General features: G+C 40.2%; 1 protein-coding gene across 2 annotated transcripts in view; it reads left to right on the forward strand.

Moving 5' to 3' along the window:
* The window catches only part of Exoc2 (exocyst complex component 2), a 187,112-nt gene that overhangs the window by 88,420 nt on the left and 79,147 nt on the right, over positions 1-19,545 (forward strand). For both annotated transcript variants that reach the window (XM_052156220.1, XM_052156221.1), the window contains exons 12-13: positions 15,055-15,180; positions 18,100-18,224. In XM_052156220.1, the coding sequence (XP_052012180.1) occupies positions 15,055-15,180; positions 18,100-18,224 (251 nt within the window). The remainder of the gene's footprint in view (positions 1-15,054; positions 15,181-18,099; positions 18,225-19,545) is intronic.

Consider the following 19,545-nt stretch of genomic DNA (forward strand, 5'->3'; position numbering starts at 1 on the left):
AAGAGTTCAGGCTGTGGTAAAAAGCGATGACGCCATGGGCCTTGTCGGCTGCTGGAGGAGTGCTGCGGAGGCTGGCCAGAGAGCCCTGAGGGAAGTAGGGAACTGCACAAGCAGGGACACATCGTATATTTGCATTCCATGTGGAGAATGAATAACAGGGATTCTATACCGAGATGATGAGGTTGGTAGTGATGCCAGTGTGAGGTACAGGGGAGTAGTCACGGCTGTTTAGGATGTGGCATGGACAGGACTTGGGCAGGAAGTAGGAACAGGAGGAATAAATGCCCGGAGTAGTTCATTAACATGGTGGTGCTGTTGAGAACTAGGGAACAGAGTTTGCCCCTAACTTGCATTTGACAGGTGAGTTTGGAATTGTCTGTCATAAAAGAAGACAGATCTATCCAAGAGTTAGTTGGAGTTAAAGATTCAGAGACTTGGAGGTTGTTTGTGCCCAGATTGTCCCTTGATGTTCATGCATTTATTCATGAAGATGGAAAAAAAAAAAAACAAAAAGAAAATCAAGATCAGACTGGAGAGCCTCACTAAGTGCCTGGGAGAAGAGAAGCCTGGAGTGGCAGCAGTGAAGAGGTGGTCATAGGGACAGCATGGCCACAGGACAGCATAGGCTCAAACACCAAAGCTCAGTGTTCCTGCTTCTAAATTGAGGGAAAAGAACAGGTTGGGCAGCAAGGGTGCAGCTGTATCCTTGCTGGGAGTGGCTTCGGTGCCTCAGACAGCTGGGAAGGGAACAGAGATGGCAGCCAGGTCTAGGAATGTGGAGGAACAGACAACATGAGGTCAGCATGGTTGCACCACGGAGGGAGGGAGCCGTAGCTGGGAAGAGAGCCTTCTTTGTAGTGTATGTGTGTCACAAGTGGGCTGTTTGTAGTGTATGTAATGTTTCAGTTCCAATTCTGTTTCTGAGTTGGATACTTTGGAAACCCCATGTATCAGGACCTGATGCAACAATCTCAATTGTCAATAAATTGCTTTGTATTTGCTACAAGGGAAGATGAGAGTATATGATATGGAACATCTTTGAAAATCTTAAGATCCTTTTACATACACATGTCAGCCAGTCACTTTGAGTCTCTCTGTCAGTTGACTGACCGGCAGAATCTAGGGATGGTTTAACATCTGCCATTTACAAGCCTTTCATAGGCATGTCCAGTCTTTAGCCATTGTGACAGAAAATTGTAGTCTACAAAGTTCAAGTTTTCAAGCTTGGGAGTTTACAAAACAAACAAACCAGCTCACCCAACAGATAGACAAAACAAGGAAGGAAAAAGCTGCACAGTGGTGGTGCATGCCTTTAATCCTAACAGTTAGGAGGCAGAGGCAGGAGGATTTCTGAGTTCAAGGCCAGCTTGGTCTAACTGCCTGGGCTACACAGAGAAACCCTGTCTTGAAAACAAAACAAACAAACAAAAAAGCCAAGAAAACAAAACAAAACAAAACAAAAAAAACCCAGACTCTAGTTTTATGCAAGTTTATTGTAATGTGCTAGGCTGTATTTATGGTTGTCTTGTGGCTCCTGCAGCCCACAGCTCTGCCTCTTGGCTCTCTGACACAGGTACAGGTGACATGTGCGCTGGCTGTTGTGGTAGAGTCACAAAGCAGTGCTGAGCAGACCTCCTGGAGCTTTGGGTCTGTGGAACATAGAATTTTTTTCAAATGCCATAAGTACATGTTTGATAGTAATTGTGAAAAAGTTGGGAAGTGCAGCTCTTATGAAGTCATTTTGCAGGTGTGCCCAGCCTGGTAGCAGGAAGACAAGGAAGGATTTTGGAGTCATGATAGCGATAGCGGTGCTCAGCGCTGTCTTTGTTTGCTTGCTAGACACAGGACTTTCTTTTTACCTATGCTTGTCTAAAGAGCTGATTTAGTATGAAAGTATACAGATTTCTGAGATATTTCAGCATGCTCCTTTGAAGATAACATCCCAGAAAATTTCATGCCATCTTTGCCCGAGAGAACTGATGACCAATATTCCATCACTGAAAGATTTGAATCTTGTTTTTTCTCCATACTAGGGTTGGGAGCGTGGTGCTTGTGTGTGCTAGACAAGTGTTCTAGCACCTCACTGCATGCCCAGCCCCTCTTTTCAGCTTCATGCTATGTATCCTATGTATGTATGTTATGTATGTATATACGTATGTATGTATGTATGTACTTAAAATGAGCATTTCAAAAGAGAAAATGAAAAAGCATTACATGGAATCAGGTCCCTCTCAGGTTTTTTTTTTTTTTTCCTGAAAATTTGTGTAGAACTTCCTCATTAATTGAGAGAATGCTAGTACAAGCTTTACCTAGTTTATTTTGTAGGTTGTTTTTCTTAATTGAAAGTAAAACACAGTACCTTACAGCTCTTTGAACTATTCTGCAAACTTAATGGCAATACAGTATAATTCCCTAAACTCATTATGCAAATTTAATTGGTTATTGTCAATTTTAATTTTTCCTTTAGTCTTCTGAATAGGCTTAAATTTACCTTTGTTTTGTTACTAATAAATGCTAATATGAATTAGTTAAATAATTTTTAAACATTAGTTTTTATTCTTTAAAAGTTCCTTACATTTATAGAATGTATATTGAGCATTTTTTATTTTCCTCCAGTTTCTCCTAATACCCCTAACCATCTCCCTTTCAACTTTGTCTTTTTATTTTTTCTTTTTGTTATTAATGACCCTAAGTCTAAATAGTGCTGAATGTAAATAATTTTAACATATAACATTTAATTAAAAGATTGATGTGATCTTTTGAAGACGCAGTTTTATTATTTCATTTTAGAAAGCCACATGTATGCATATGCACACCCAGAGTGCTGGGCACTGAATTTGGGGCCTTACATATGCCCCAGTCATGAAGCATAGTCACAAAGGTATGTGTGCGTGTGTGCGTGTGCACGCACGTGTGCGCGCGTGTGCACACACACACACACACACACACACCCATGTATGCATGCATACACAATTTCTTATGTACCTAGCTTAGTTTAATCAGCTGTTAGCTAATCCTTCACCTGTCACTTCCCTTTCCCTTGTTCTATATTATTTGAAGTTGACCACATAATTATCTGTGCAATTTTTAGAGGCAAAAGCTATTTAAAAATTGTAAATTGAAGTGCCAATATTAGTACTTGAAATATTAATAATTTATTTCTATTTGGGTGTGTCTCGTTTGTTTGTTTGTTTGTTTGGAGACAGGATCGTTTTATGAAGCCCAGGCTGGCCTAGAACTTGCAGTGGTCCTCTGGTCTCAATCTTCTGAGTCCTGGAATTATAGGCATATACTACTATGCCTAATCTTAATAACTTATTAATAACAAATATCTATTAATCATCAATTTCAATTTAATTTTATCTACAGTTCTTCCTAGGTGCTTATGCTATCCCCTTTTATACTTGATCTTAACCAAAAACCAGGAAGCAATGCTTCCATCACTTTTTAACTGGTACTTCTGTAGTTGAATTGGCAGAAGTGACCAGTACACATGTAGAGTTTGTTTCCTAGCACAGAAGAGCCAATTATTAGGGAAAATGCATTGGTTTTGACTCGTTTTTGCAGAAGGATGTTTTCATGTCAGCATTGTACATGTGTGTTCCATAGGATAAGCCACCCCTTTAATGCATACAGTTTGACAGACAGTGTAATGATGGTGTCTAGGTCTGTGTGCAAGGGGCATTCTTTAGCTAAAACACATGCTTTAAGCCTAAGATTGCAGAGAATAAACAGTTGTCCTTTCATGACATCTATAGTTGTTGATGAAGTCATAACAGATACTTAAATTGCCTTATGTCTGTTATAACGTAAGGCAGAGTGGAAGAAGACCCACTAAGTGAGTGGGTCCTCCATCAGTCAGACTTTCCTAATGTGATATGTGGGATTGATTGCCTTTGTGAGGAGGTGTCACAGATACCAACCTCTGGCAGATGGGCGACCTCAGGACACACTGACATGGCAAGAAGGAGTGTATGTATAGATACTGTTTTGGTTGCACCATCCTGTTCTCTCCAGGCCCGTGAATCACAATATAGCAGTCCAGTATTGCTGTGCTGCACCGTTGTAGCAAGTATTCCATCAGACTGGGAGTTCTCTGGCAGGAACGCAAGCTAGCCCCGGGTTTCTTAGGGAGATCTGTACTGAGACCTCCCAAGCTCAGTGAGCCCAGTCTACTTTCTGTGGTTTTTGATGCGCATTTTCTGCCATAGGTGGATTTTATTAAGGAAAGGTTGTACCGTATTAATTAGTAATCCATTGAACTGTTATTCTCAGCTTAAGTAAGTGATTTGAGTTGACACTGAGAAGATGAAGGTGACTGCTAGAAGGGGCCCAGAAATTATAGTTTCATCTGAGCAGGATACCTTTAGCTTTCCCTAAAGCCTTAGGACTCAGGGGTGGCAAGGATGGAAAAAAAAATCATTGCTGTCCGCCTACCTACTGGTACTTGTGGCTTGATTTGGCAGGTGCAAGCTTGGTGGTATAGAGTGTAGCTGTCTGTGGAGGGCTCCTGCACGTGAGAAGGTGACTAATATTCTAGCTGTCAGATGCTGTTTAGAGGTAGTGTGTGCTCTGAAATGATGGTGCCTGCATTTCATCTAGAGCTCTGTTTTCAAGGTGCTGTGGTTCTTAGAGGGTTTTCTCAGGACCCTCATTTCACAATAAAAGCTGGCTGTCCTTTCAATATAAAAACAGTGGATCCGAAAGCTTTCTTTCTATTATAGTCACTGCACTCAGACTTCTAACTCTGGAGAAGAGAAATGGATGCAGTTGTTTAAACCCAGACAAAACAGTGACTAAGAACTAAGATGGTTTGTGAAATAAAACCCAGTTTAAATGGATAGACTATAAATATTAAAAGCAGGGAAAGAATTCTTGGTGTCTTTAAAAAAAACATAATTGGTCTTTATACATGGCCGGGATCTGTATTGAGAACCAGTAGGGCCTCCTTTGGACTTCAGCTCTTACAGTATTAGTGTACAGTTAGCCTGGCAGATGCTGCTCAGCAGATGACTCAGTGGGAGGGCTCCCTACCTTCCTTAGAGAGCTGGCATTCCTAGATTCCCTCCCTGGTCCCTGGGTCCTGACCCTGAAGCTCAGATATGACCTTTGGGAGGGTTTTACATTGAGGAAAAATGTCGAGATAAAACCAATGTTCTATGTTGGAAAAACATAAGTATTTTTAGTTATTTCTAAATTTCATGGTTTATGTACATTATAAGACCTTATTTTGAAAGTTTTAAGTACAAATGCAGGATTTGAATACTGTGTTTTTCTAGCCTGGACTGAGTGACTATCCAGTTTTCGGTGCTCTGAATGCAAAGTACCCAATACTCTGAACCATTGCACAAGTCAAACTTTTTCTACTGCCTGAGGATTGGTCTCTAGGAATTCCTATGAAATAGATCCAAAATTAGAGTATGTCTTAAGGTTTCCTGGCAGGAAAAGCCTTTGGTTAACCCCTGCTGGGATTCTCAAACAGGACTTTGAAAGGTGGCCTTCAAAGGTGTCTTCTTCTTTGTTCCTAAAATGACTTGAGTTTAACTCTCAGACCAGCTGGCTGTCTGGGAAACTGGGGGAAAGGCCGTCTGTCAGCTTACTCTGGCATCTTTGGATTGTGCTCTAGTTAGGACTTCCAGAAGGACTTCCTAGGGTTAGAGCTCAGTGAGGGGCACTTAGAAGAGGGGCCAAAGCTTCTGTGAGCTACGAGTTCCTACAAATAGACACACAACAGAAGGAAGGAAGGAACAGTCACACACGGCTCAGGTTGTCTTTGAAGACTTGGAGCAGGCATGTCACAGATGACTGGCCCTTCTCAGTGTTCACTGTGGGGCCTGGCCTGCAGGCAGAGAGCTGCTCAGAGTGGCTCCCTACTCCCATGCTCAAGGCCCTGGCTTTGGTGCACTGTAAACCAGCCAACAAAATAAGAGCTTAATGATTTCAAACATCTAGTAGATTGTCAAATACTCACTGATAAAACTAAAAATATTTGTTTGTCCAAAAACTTTAAGATACAAAAGGTTTCATTTTCAGCTGAAGTGTAGGTATCTACAGTTTGGTTATATTTTATACTATATAAATAAGCTATGTTTTTATTGATATTTATCTAAACTATAGAAATTATCTTTATGTACACATTTTTCTACATAAGCATTTTGAATAATAGGGTTACTAATACAATTCTGATGTTTTCCTAATGGAAGAGTAAGTAAGGTGTTAGAGTAAATTGCAGTCCCCATTAGGAAATTGTTGGCTTCACTGAATTTTCTTAGAATTATAGAAAAATATTCCCATAGTTAAGACAATAGATACATACAGCTTATTCACATATTAAATATTTTTAAAAATTATAACTTTTACTTTAAAGTCATAGTGTAGTTTGTACATTAGGAAGGGTTCATTATAGAGTTCATTTCCTGGAGATTGAGGAGTGTTCCTTTTTCTCCACATCCTTGCCAACACCTGCTGTCTACTGAGTTTTTAATCTTAGTTATTCTGACTGGTGTAAGGTGAAATCTCAGGGTTGTTTTGATTTGCATTTCCCTGATGACTAGTGAAGTTGAGCATTTTTTAAGATGTTTTTCTGCCATCCGAAGTTCTTCAGGTGAGAATTCTTTGTTTAACTCTGTACCCCATTTTTTAATAGGGTTATTTGGTTTTCTGGGGTCTAACTTCTTGAGTTCTTTGTATATATTGGATATTAGCCCTCTATCCCAATTCCTTCTATGAAGCCATAATTACGCTGATACCAAAACCACACAGAGATCCAACAAAGAAAGAGAACTTCAGACCAATTTCCCTTATGAACATCGATTCAAAAATACTCAATAAAATTCTTGCCAAAAGAATCCAAGAACACATAAAAACAATCATCCACCATGATCAAGTAGGCTTTATTCCAGGGATGCATGGTTGGTTCAACATATGGAAATCCATCAATGCAATCCACTACATAAACAAACTCAAAGAAAAAAAACACATGGTCATTTCATTGGATGCTGAAAAAGCATTTGACAAAATTCAGCATCCTTTCATGCTTAAAGTCTTGGAAAGAACAGGAATTCAAGGCCCATACCTAAACAGAGTAAAAGCAATATACAGCAAACCGGTAGCCAGCATCAAACTAAATGGAGAGAAACTTGAAACAATCCCACTAAAATCAGGGACTAGACAGGGCTGCCTACTTTCTCCTTATCTTTTCAATATTGCACTTGAGGTACAAGCTCGGGCAATTCGACAACATAAGGAGGTCAAAGGGATACAAATTGGAAAGGAAGAAGTCAAACTATCATTATTTGCAGATGATATGATAGTCTACCTAAGTGACCCAAAAAACTCCACTAGAGAATTCCTACAGCTGATAAACAACTTCAGCAAAGTGGCTGGTTATAAAATCAACTCAAGCAAATAGTAGCCTTCCTGGAGATTGAAACACTGAGATTGAGTGAGTGAATCTCAGTATTTGCCATAGCATACCCTGGATGCTAGCACTTAGAAGGAGAAGGAAAGAGAAGACACCACTGCAGCAAGAGCAGGTAGATTCAGGTTGATCTGCAGCTTTTTCCTACCGCTAAGTCCTCTGTAATTGGGAGCATAACCCCTTGGGCAAGGTGGCAGTGTCTAGTTGCAGAATCCTTGGAGGGAGTCCTTCACCTGGATAATTGTTCTTTCGCATGCTGTAGCAACAGTGTGTTTTAAATTGGCTTTAGAAGAGGGAATGTTTGGCAGGATTTGGTACCTGTTTTAAGTCTGGGAGCTCTTCAGGGATGCACATGATAAAGTAGATGCAGGAGAGGTAAGCTCTTCTCCCCAACCAAAAGAGGGCAATGGTTTTCATTCTCCTTTAGTGTGTGTGTGTGTGTGTGTGTGTGTGTGTGTCTGTCTGTCTGTGTGCATGTGTGTGTGTGTATGCGGTGTGTTTTGTTTATTTGGGTTTCCAGAAGCAAGAAGAACAATGAATTGGATTCAGAGTGCCCACATTAGAAATTGTTGCAGGTGTATGAAAGTGACATAAGTCTATATAAACAGTTGTATTTGCCAGAATACAATTGTTTGTACAGATGGACAATTTTTAAAACCAATTGATTTTGAAATATGTATATAATTTGATGACTGTTTTAGTTTACTTTTCTGTTGCTGTGATAAAACACTGACCACGCTGATTGCAGGTAGAGGGAAGGCTTCGTTTCAGCTGATGAACTTTGTTGTCCATCACTGAGAAGTCAGGCAGGCACTCAGCAGGGGCAGAGTGAGGAACTGAGGAGGCAGAGCTAGAGCAGGAGCCTGGAGGAGTGCTGTTTACTCTCTTGCTCAGCTTGGTTTCTTATACAAGCCACACCCATCTGGCCAGGGGTGGCATCCCCACGGGCCTTCCCACCATTAATCAAGAAAATGTTCCACAGACTTCCTGTAGGCCAGTGTGATGGAGGCATTTTCTCAATTGAAGTTCTTCCCAGATAACTCTTTGTGTCAAGTTGACAAAAAAACCTAATGAGCACAATGAGAATTTTACCTTTCAAATAAAAATAAAGTACCAGTAACTTAGGTGCTTTTTAAAAAGTGGTGAAGACTTTATGAATTAGGTTTCCCTTTTCAGTGGTGTTTTGGGTCTGCACAGTAGAGTAACAACTGTTCTGTGTGCCGTAGGGAAGAACTGTACCTTGTTCTCTTGCGAAGAGATCTGTCACCTTTCTGTTTACATAGATGACCAGAGCTTTGTCCAAGGACCTCCTCTGTGGGCTGTCCCCTCCCCGAAGCTGATTCTCTGTGCCTTACTGTACAGCTTGAAGACTTCTTGCAATGAGAGCCACTTTCACTTGGTGCCTAATTAATCCTGTCCTTTCTTCCTAATAGAAATTAAGGTTTAACACTAAATGTCAGGTACACTCAGTTTAGAACATGTACAAGGAAATAGTAAAACAGAGACATTTGAAAGTATTTTTATTCTTTATTCTCTGATTTTTGTAATTCTTTGACTTGTATAGTATAGACATATTTTGCTCGACCTGCCATAAACTGTAGGACCTTAATAAAAGAGGTTGCCCTGTTTTGGTTACCCCTGTACCCACTTTATTACAAACTATTTCACTGGCCGGTTGGCTGTTCTAGCATTTTGAAAGTTCACATCTTTAATTTTGTTTTCAAAATTTATTTCCTTTTCTAAACTGTTGCTGTACACACTGGAAATGAGGCCTAGAACGCACGCGGGAAGCTTAAATGTGAGTGAGGCAGACAGTGGTGACTGAGTCCTTTGGGTTAATTTGGATTAAATTATTCCCTTGAAATCGAGGAAATGGCTCTGTTGGAGCTTCTAATATATAGAATCAAAAGATCAAAGAGCATTTTTATCTGTTGACACAGGTCTAATTCGTAAGGAATTTGTAATTCTGCCTTGATACACCCACCCCACCCCCAGCCTTGGCATTGAAATTCCTCTGTGTAGTGCTTGAAAGGAATCCTATCCTGCCTCTGCCTGGAGGCTCCTGGGCTGACATGTTTGGTCAACAAGCAACAGTGGGTGGTCGGGCTGTAGCACAGGACAGGGGCCTGCTGTGCACAGGAAAGTTGTTCAAAGGTGTTTAAGGGTGGCAAGGAAGTAGCCTGCCCTCCTGAGTCTGGGGCCACTGAGGATCAGTGTCCCCCTGCGCCGCCCCCCCCCTCCCCTACTATTGCAGACTGTGAGAACCTTGCTGCAAGAGGCATGAAAACACCGTGAAGGTGTTCCCTGCTGCACATCTGCAGGCTTTATGTATGGAGCCTGCTAAGCTAAGCTTAACAAATATTTGCATTTAAAATAGGAAAATCCTTGCTTTGTAAAATGTGATACATGATAAGATATATGACACATGCTAAAGTTCCCTTTCTTTTTTATAGAATCTTCTAAAAGTTTTTATTGCTATTTGACACTGATTGTTTCAAGCTCACACATTAAATTTGTGAGCTTCACAAGAGCTTTTTCTGAAACAAAATCTAGTAGAAATTCCCCATTTGTAGAAATCAGAAATGTTTCAAATTTCTAGCAAATAGTGACAAATGGTGACATGAACAGGACTGGTCATCTTTAGTGGTCCTAGGAACACACCCGCTACTTCTAAACCAAACTTCCAACTGGTTTTCTCTTAGTAAAACAAGATTTCTGTTCTGTTTTATGCTATTTCAAAAATAATTTCCAGCTTTAATTTTTGTTTTAACTTGTTCTGTATACTTCACATCAGAAGAGACATATAAAGAATGTCGCTTCTTGAGGTTATACAAAATTTAACTGGAAAAATAAGACGCCAACTTATAATTGTGTATAAGATTAATGTTATGTGTCTTATAGGATCTTTTCTTTCGGACATAAGGTAAAATTATAAGTTGGTACTAGTTCAGAGCCTGAGGGATGCAGCACGGTGTGACGCTTTACTCTAGACTTGTGTTGGTATTGTTTCCGGTCTACCATGGACTATCAGAAGGAAACTCTGCTAAGGACCTATGCTGCAGGACTCTGTGCCTTCTTGAGATTTCCAGAGGCATCTCTGGTTATGCAGCAGATAACTTCCACAGATCCATAGTAAAGGAGGTTTTAATTTTACAAGTCATTCTTGCATGCATGCATTCATTCAAGGCATAGTTTTCAATTCATGTTTAATGTGAAGTGGCAAACTTTATACCTTCAAACAAATAACAACTGCCAATCAAAATGTATGCTTTCTACTTTGTTCATACAAATGATGCAAAACTTCTGACTCATAAAGTAATAATTTTAGAGCTAGAAGGGTTTTATAGTTCCATTGTTTAAAGCATTTATCTTTGTAGCTCCATTTTTTAATGTAGTAAGCTGTTACTGATAGCTACAGACTTTCTCTTCATATGAATTCTTACTGCTGTTCCTAATGTGGGGGGACAGTTAGTAAATATAGTAGCCTCATTTTTGACAGTAAAGTTTTCAAAGTTTTCCATGTGCTGCAAATGTAGTTCAAAGGTACAGTGGAGCCAGTCCTCATCCCCAGTGCTGCCAGTCGCTTCCTGCCCTAAAGTTCCACTCACCAGAAATCTTAAGAGGTTTGTCTTTAGAGAAATATTATGTCTAAGAAAACAATTGATTTGTTAAAATTCATGTTAACCTAATATTAGTTTGAAAAGGACAGGATCAGATGTTCTCTGTCATCTACAGAAAAGGCCAATGCAAACAGTAAGGCCTGAAATGTGTGGTGATGGAGACCATCGTCCTCAGCTGATTCCCAGTGGCCGGGTCTATGAGCTTTCAAAGAAAATAAACAAAGTGACACCGTCTTCAGTTGTATATGCTTTTTATATATAAAAAAAAATGGTCTTCAATTGTATATACTTTTTTAAAAAAGATGATATTATTTTAAATTATGTATATGTATGCGAGTCTGTGTCTGGGTATGTGCACATGGGTACCAGTGGCTAGGAGGCCAAAGAAGGAACAGGGTTGCCCTGGAGCTGGCCCCATGTAGGTGCTGGGAACTGAATGTGGGTGTCCCACAAGAGCAGCAAGTGTGCCTCACCACCTAGTCGTCTCTTCAGTCCTAGTTGTGTGTGCTTTTTGTAATAAACAGATTCTTTCAAGCTTCTTGTATCATATCATAAGGTATAAATGAAGAAAAGGTTGAGTTTTGTAGAGAATTTTAATGCTGATTCTATAGTTTACAAAAAATGTGTTTCTCTTGTTCTTCATTGTTCTATAGAATACTCACTAACAAAGCAATGTATCTGTAATCATCTTGAGAAATAAAAGTATGGAGTCACATAATTGAAGCTTTAAAGGAATGTCAGAATCTGCAAGGCCTCTTGACATGGTAATAATGTGTGATCTATGGTCTGTTTAAAATACACGTCTGAATAAATTTTATCCTAAACCCATACCTCCTCTGGCATTCTGTAACACACGGTGAGACCTTTGGTCAGAGGAAAGAAACTAAACCTTGGGAAGAGAACTCTAGGTCAGTGCCCACTGGTTAGCTGCAGGGTTTAAGTTCTTCTCAATCTTCCTAATAGTGCTGTGACCCTTTAATACAGTTCCTCATGTTTCAGTGACCCCCAACCGTAAAATTATTATTGTTGCTACTTTATAGCTGCAATTTTGCTACTGTTATGAAATATAATGTAAATGTTTTTGAGAGCTAGTTGCAGAAGAGGTCAGGATCCACACAGTTTTGAGACCAGTTGCCTAAACTCTTCCATGTAGCCCTGCAGCGCCACCTACTGGTCATTTAGCTCACATGTTTACAAAGATATTTCAAGGACCAGTTGGACTGCTGGGCACATTCTGTTTCAGCTACCTGCTCTGAGTTTTTGCTGCTAATGCTAATTACCAGGTAAGCAATTCTTTCATGTGTAGCTAGCAGAGCACTGATGTGGTGCTTTCTGACAGAACAGAACATAGTATTAATATCATTGTTAAAGAAAATGATAAACCAATCATTAAGTTTCAAAATTCAAGCCTTCTTAAACTACAAATATTATTAAGCCATTTAACTTAAAGTCATAGTACCAATTATGGAGAAAAACATTTCTTGATTATCCACTTAAGCAATGCTAATTCCAATATTTATAGAAAATATATTTTCATGAGGCTAGAAAATTTTTCCTACTTTATCATAAATGTATAGCCTTAGACCCCATGTAAATGACGTGGAATATATATTAATAAAAGCATTTTGTGATGTTTTAATTCTTCATATTTATACGATTTTGAATTTTCAGATATTTTATGTTACTAAGCTTAAGCCCCTTTATCTGATACATTAGAAAATTAATATTTTGATATTAATTTCTTCTATATTTAGTAACAGTGAAGACTGTATGAACTACAGTGTGTAAAATGCCATAAATCATGAAAATTTCCATACAGATTTTCCATTTAATATGGAAAGAAATCAATTGCAGATAGCTTTATCCTATCTGTCTGAATTCCTTTTGCCAGCACTGTTACAGATGCTGTGTGGAGGCAGCTGTCAGGGTCGAGGTTTTACGCTTACTCAGTTGGATTTAAGGTTAGTCAGGGCAGTAAAGTCCAGGCAGCAGATTCCATCCACAGTCAGGAAGCAGCGAGAAAGGAGGACTTGTGTTCAGCTAGCATGCTCCTTCCTGTGCAAGCTGGGACCCAATATCAGAGAACAGTACTGCTTACTTAGCATGCGCCTTCTCACCTCAACCCAGTCAACATAATCCCTCTTGGTGTGGAGGAGACTTGCAAGTCCATTAATATCAACTCTCATACTTATTGTTTGCAGTTTTAAGCTTTCCATCATATAGTGCTTATTTTACATTATGGATTATAGAAGTCTTATGTTATTATCTAGTATGTTTTAGAGTAGGAATAGATAAGCAGCAGTTAGCACAGTCATCAGAACAGGGTCCACAAATAATTGTATTCCACTTGGGAAGGGAAGGGGAGGGGAGAAGAGTGGAGGGAAGGGGAGGGAGGGGAGGAGAGGGAAGGGAAGGGAAGGGGAGGGGAGAAGAGTGGAGGGAAGGGGAGGGGCAGGGAAGGGAAGGAAGGGGAAGAAATCTATCCAAGTGAGATAACTTTCATTCTGTGAAACCCACTATAGAATGTAGCCAGTACTATATACCATGTTTGGCGATGCACAGTGATAGGGACTCATGAAAAAAGGTCCTGTTCCTTTTCACTGTATTCTTTGATTAGCAACTTAAGTTATATTGAACTGTTTATTGACTTATTTTCTGCCCAAGTCAACCAGAATCTAAAGTCCTCCAGAACAATACACATGATTGCTCAGTAAATGCTTGTTAGATGTTATTAAATAGCTGTCTTCTGGGTGGCCATAGGAATATCACCTTATTCATATCAAAATATTATTTTAATTTATAAATGGTACTTTTCCTTAGAACTTGAAAATATCCATATGCTTCTAAAATTGAATTATGAACAATTTTTAGTAGGTAACTTAAAATCAGTGGCTCGTATCTTGAGGGAGTTGTCTGTGGTAAGTCCAGTGACGTGGGGAAGAGAGAGCTAGAACACTCATGTTCCCCATGGAGGCAGCGAGCTGGCTTGGAGGTGAACAATACAAAACTGTTGATGGGCAACATGGAGTTGGCAGAGTGGAGTCAGCCTGAGTGATGGCGGAGGCAGCGGAGGTGGAAAGTAGTTTGAGTTGGGGCAGCACTGGCCAGGCAGTAGTGTGGTGGTTGCATCTTTAAGGATAGAAGCTTACATGGATGAAGAGGAATGGTGACTGAGGCCTGCTGGTGGAGAAAGTGGGAAATGAGGTGAGAGCAGACAAGGCCGCCTTTCTTCCCTTCCCCTCAGCTAACACCAAGAAAAAGATCCACATTTGTTAGCATTTTGAGACAAGATCTCATGTAGCCCAGGCTGGCCTGAAATTGCTTATGTAGCTAGGGCTGGCATTAAACTGGGGATCCTCCTATGGCCCCCTTCTAAGTGCTTCAGTGATCGGTGTGGAGTTTCTTGACAGAAGTAGAATGCTTAGCTCCTACAATGTTAACTGTTTCAGGTTAGAAGGATTCAAATTTGGTGGCTGTGAAAATATGGAATCAAATCCCATATTCCAAAGGGACAGCAGTGAAAGAAAGTGCGCATGTGTGAGCTGCGGCATTTATATGTGCAGAGGAATGGGAAGCAAGGCTTGGAGGCCTGTGGGTTTCTATCTAAGCATGGGTCTTGTTTTGTAGCCATTGAGTTCTTAATGCCTACTTTTGCCGTGTTGCCACACCTGATTTTGCTGCATTCTTTCTCAAATTACACATTAATTCCACCATGTTGTCTCTTAGAACTTACTTGATATTAAGCCAGAATGGTGGGTTGAGTTATCCCTGTCTGTGTAGTATAATGGAACTGATTTTGTAAACCTATCTAGGGCTACAAGTAACTTGGTGGCAGAAGTTTTACATGAGGGTCTGGACTCAATCCTCAGCACCACAAGAAATAAAAGAACAAAAGCTAAATGTAGAAATTTTTACTTAAATTCTTTACTTAAAAGAGTGGACTGGATGAGCAGCAAAGGGACTCGCCGAAGCACTGCCTTAGATTAAACTCCACAGAAATGCCATCTCTTCCAGGTAACCCAGGCCCACACAGCCCCATGCTCGACCTAGATAACGACGTGCGCCCCTCCGTGTTGGGCCATCTCAGTCAGACAGCATCACTGAAGAGGGGCAGCAGCTTTCAGTCTGGCCGAGATGACAGTAAGTTATCCCCCCTACTTCCATATGTTCTTTCAGACTTACATACTTTGGAGTGATGCGATAAAAGGCTCCATTTCATACTTAAAAAAATTGTCAGGTAGTAAAAAGATGAAAGAGAATACGATATTCTTGAGTTATCCCTAGGCTGCATGGGTCAAGCACAGGCCTGGATGACCAAGCAACAGTGTGTTATGTACTGAATGTACTGAGGGCTTGCATGACTGAGCAACGGTAAGTACTTGAGGCCATCCAGTAGTATGGAGTCTGTCTTGACAGCACTGCCCAGAGCTGTGTCAGTCTTCTTTATTGCCATGAACTGGGACTAAATTATTTACCCATTAATCTGCCATAAGAGATCTGCTGAACTAAACTTTTGGAATCAGTTTGCTATTTTTCAAAAAATAATTATTCAGTAATTTTCTCATAAAATGGTTCCAGATTTAATACTTATTGGATTTAAGAAAGGACCTAAATTTACTTTCGCTCCTGTTGTGGTTTTTCAAATAATGTTTTGCTTTTAAGTCACCAAGAAGTCGGGATCATTTTCATGATCAGCTGCCCTGAGACTAGCATGTGGAGCGTGTATGAATCTGAGTGATTCCTGTATGCATGAGTAGAGTGCACAGTCAGACCATTCAGAGCTCTGCCAACTTCTCAGGGCTATGGGCTCTGTCCATGCTGCTTTCACTGATTTCCCAGCAAAGAATGCATGTTCGAGTATTCCACAGCGGGAATGCAGAGTCGTAGCAATGGCCAGAGAGCTGAGTGGTGGAATGGTGGTGCTTTGAAATACTCCTTTTGAGAAAATGCCATGTAACTGCTACAGTCAGGCAACTCTTCCAGGGCTTTAGTTTAAGGAGTTTAATTTAGGAGCTAGAGAGAGTGCACAGTGGTTAAGAGCCCTTGGTGCTCTTGCAGAAGGCACTTGTATAGTTGCCAGAACCCAAGCGACGGTTCACAACATCTGTATAGAACTCTGCTTTTAGGGGATCCAATGCCCTTGTCTCGTTTCCATTAGCATCCGCTGGCCATGGCGTGCACATTCCAAGCAACATGGTGTCTGCATTCCAGGCAACATGGTGTCTGCTGATCGTATAAAGTAGTTTGGTGTTGTCAGTTACTTTTAGGGAAAATAGCCATGTTGTCAGATGAAATCTGCTTCTTGGTAGACTTGCCTTATGTTGAACTTGTCTGTTCTAGAAACTGTGAAGGCAGAACTTGCTCAGTTAGTCAACAGTCCACATAGATCAGGTCAGAGGTGATTGATAATCTTCAGGCTTTCACCAGGGGAACAAATAAAAGTTAACAACACGCTTAGATATAAGGAACCATGTTTTTTACTTAAGAAAATGAGTTTAAAACTTTTCCACACAATATAGAAATGTTAATGTGCCCTACCATGCAGAGGCCCTAAGCTGGCAAAAGGAAGTTTCCATGCTTCTTAAGTACATGACATCCTCACTCTCGTTCCTGACAGTGGCAGTTGTAAAAGGCATTAATGCTTGAATCCCACAAAGCCCTTGGGGGACTTGGGTTTGGGGGCTTGCTTGTGGATATATATATATAGCTGCTGCTTCCATGTTTCTTCTGAGAGTGAACAGAAGCCCTTTGCACGTAATAATGCCCTTCTCAACAATACCTGTAGCTGCACTTTTTGACCCAGTGATTCTTGTGGGATTTATTCTTATTGCACAAGTGCTAAATGAGGAGGATTTCATTTAGTGAAAACTTGTTAATTCGAATAATCCCTAATGAAATAGTCTGCAGAAATGCTTTCTGTATGAATATGAGAAACTCCAGGAACCAGTGATGAGAAGTGCAGAGAGCCAAATTGTGAAAAATACAGCAATTATAGGACTTTTGACAGTGAAGAGAACACATTTATATTTGCTTCCATATATAAAAAGCACTTGACAAAGAATTATAAGAAACCTGTTCATAGCTCTTTATCAATGGGCAAGTGGGGGGAGGGGCATTTTATAATAAATCTGCTTTACCCCTCCCTCACTGGAATACAATGCCAACACTTTTTGTCTGTTTTTCTTTATTTCTATTTACCTGGACTCTTTCTCTGCTTAGGAAAGAACTCATGGTATTATGTGTACTACACAAGTTTCAGACTCTGAGCCAAAAGGCATCCCTGCCTAGGGATACCTATCTTCCTTGGGCCTTTCTTATTACTTAGTTTCTTTGGGTCTGCAGATTATAGCATGGTTGTCCTGTATATTATGGCTAATGTCCACTTAAAAGTAAGTACAAACCCTTCATGTGTTTCTGGGTCTGAATTAACTCACTCAGAATGATATTTTCTAGTTCCATCCATTTGCCTGCAAATTTCATGGTGTCATTGTTTTTAATAACTGAATAGCATACCATTGTTTAGATATACCATGCTTTCCTTATCCATTCTTCTGTTGAGGGACATCTAGATTGTTTCCAGTTTCTGGGTATGTATTATGAATAAAGCTGCTATGAATCTACTTGAGCAAGTGTCCCATTGGTATGGTGGGGCATCTTTTTGCTATAGCCACCCAGGAGGAGACTGTTTTTCAGTCAGATAGGTGGAGACTCTCTTCTGTATTGGGAGGAGCTTGAGCACTAGGAGACCTCCAAGCCCACACCCACAGTGATGACACACTTCATCTAACAACACCATGCCTCCTAATATTGCCACTTCCCTGGGCCAAGGATATTCAAACCACCACACTAGCAATCCTTCGGACAAGGGTAAAGCACTGTCCTCTGAGGCCTTGGCAGCTACTCTCCTCTCCTCTTCCCTGCTGCCTGGCATTCCCAGGCCAATGCTGAGAGAAGAGTCTCATCAGAAATAAGGGAAGGGGGCAGGGCCCCTGTGTTTCAGTAGATTTTTCTTCTTGATTCACAAATGAATTCATAGTGTTTTATCCTTTTACCCTTTAGCATGGAGGTACAAGACTCCCCACAGAGTGGCATTTGTTGAAAAATTAACCAAGCTTGTGTTAAGTCAGCTGCCTAACTTCTGGAAACTCTGGATTTCATATGTTAATGGAAGTCTTTTCAGTGAGGTATGTATACACTTCTTACTACTGATCACTGAATTTATAGGCTTAAAACTAAGGTTTTGGGCTTTTTTTTAAAAGTCTTAGATGTCTAACACCTTTACCAATTTTTGCATATTTAAAAAATTAACAAACTTTATTATTAAAGAAACTGGCAAGTAAATAAATACATGACACACCAATATTAGCTATTTTCACATTTTAAAATATTCATTAAAAGCATTATTAATCCCCGTGACCTTGAGTTTGTTATATGATTGAGACTTAGTTTTCTTATCTGTAAACAGAATAGCAAGATTCTCTTATTCCACAGTGGTTCTAAGGGTTAAATGAGATGCATCTAAAGAGAGGTCAAGGAAGTTGATTTAAAGATGCAGAATCTAGTGGAATGTCAACCAGGACAAACTGTGTGGATGTTTTATGTATGAGCAAGCAATGATAGACAAGGAGGAGCCCTGGCCCTGGGGCTCAGATCTGAGTTTCCTGGTGGAAAGAACCTAGCCATACAAGTTATTCAGCCTTTGTCTTTGAATGTGTGTTTTATAAATCATTACACTTTCAGAGTCAGCATTACTAAGTATATTTTTAATATAATATTTTCAATTTATTCTTTGAGAATATCACATTATGTGTGCAACATATTTTGGTCATATCCACACACTTTCCTCCAATAACTCACTGTGGTTACCCACAGCAGTCCTCCTCCTGGCTCATCAAGTAGCACTTGATCGTCTGTCTCCCACTAGTGATGTCTCTGCACATGATGGTAGCACATCCACTAGGGACAGTTACAACCTTCCAGGGGCATAACCCCAAAGAAAACTAGTTTCTCTTCTTCACTGCCAATATCTGCCAATAGCTCCTTGGCTAGGGTTAAGGCCTTGTGAGTCATATGATTTAATTTCATGGCTTGATTTTGTGTAGTCTTGGTCAGGTAACCACAGCTGCTATGAGCTTACTAGGGCAGCAGACATGGCATGGCTAGAAGACAACATTTCACAGCACTCTTCCTGTCCTCTGACTCTTAATTCATTCTATGTCTTCTTCTGCACTTAGGGCTGAGCAGCAGTCACTTATTCTTAGCACTTTACCAATTATGAGTCTCTGCTCACTGCAGAATGAAGCTTTCTGATAAGGTTGAGAAAAGCACAGTTACTGGCTTGTTTTCCTGAGCAATTGAATTCATATGCTGAAGGACTTTACCAGTGCCTTTATCTTGAAGTGTGTCCCCTATTTACTCTGGAAATTTCAGAGTCTTACCTTAAGGTCCTTGAGCCATTTGGTATTGAGTTTTGTGCATATGAGATAAAAAGATCTGGTTTCATCT

The sequence above is a fragment of the Apodemus sylvaticus genome, chromosome 14 (genome assembly GCF_947179515.1).
Source record: "Apodemus sylvaticus chromosome 14, mApoSyl1.1, whole genome shotgun sequence".
Classification (NCBI taxonomy): Eukaryota; Metazoa; Chordata; class Mammalia; order Rodentia; family Muridae; genus Apodemus; species Apodemus sylvaticus.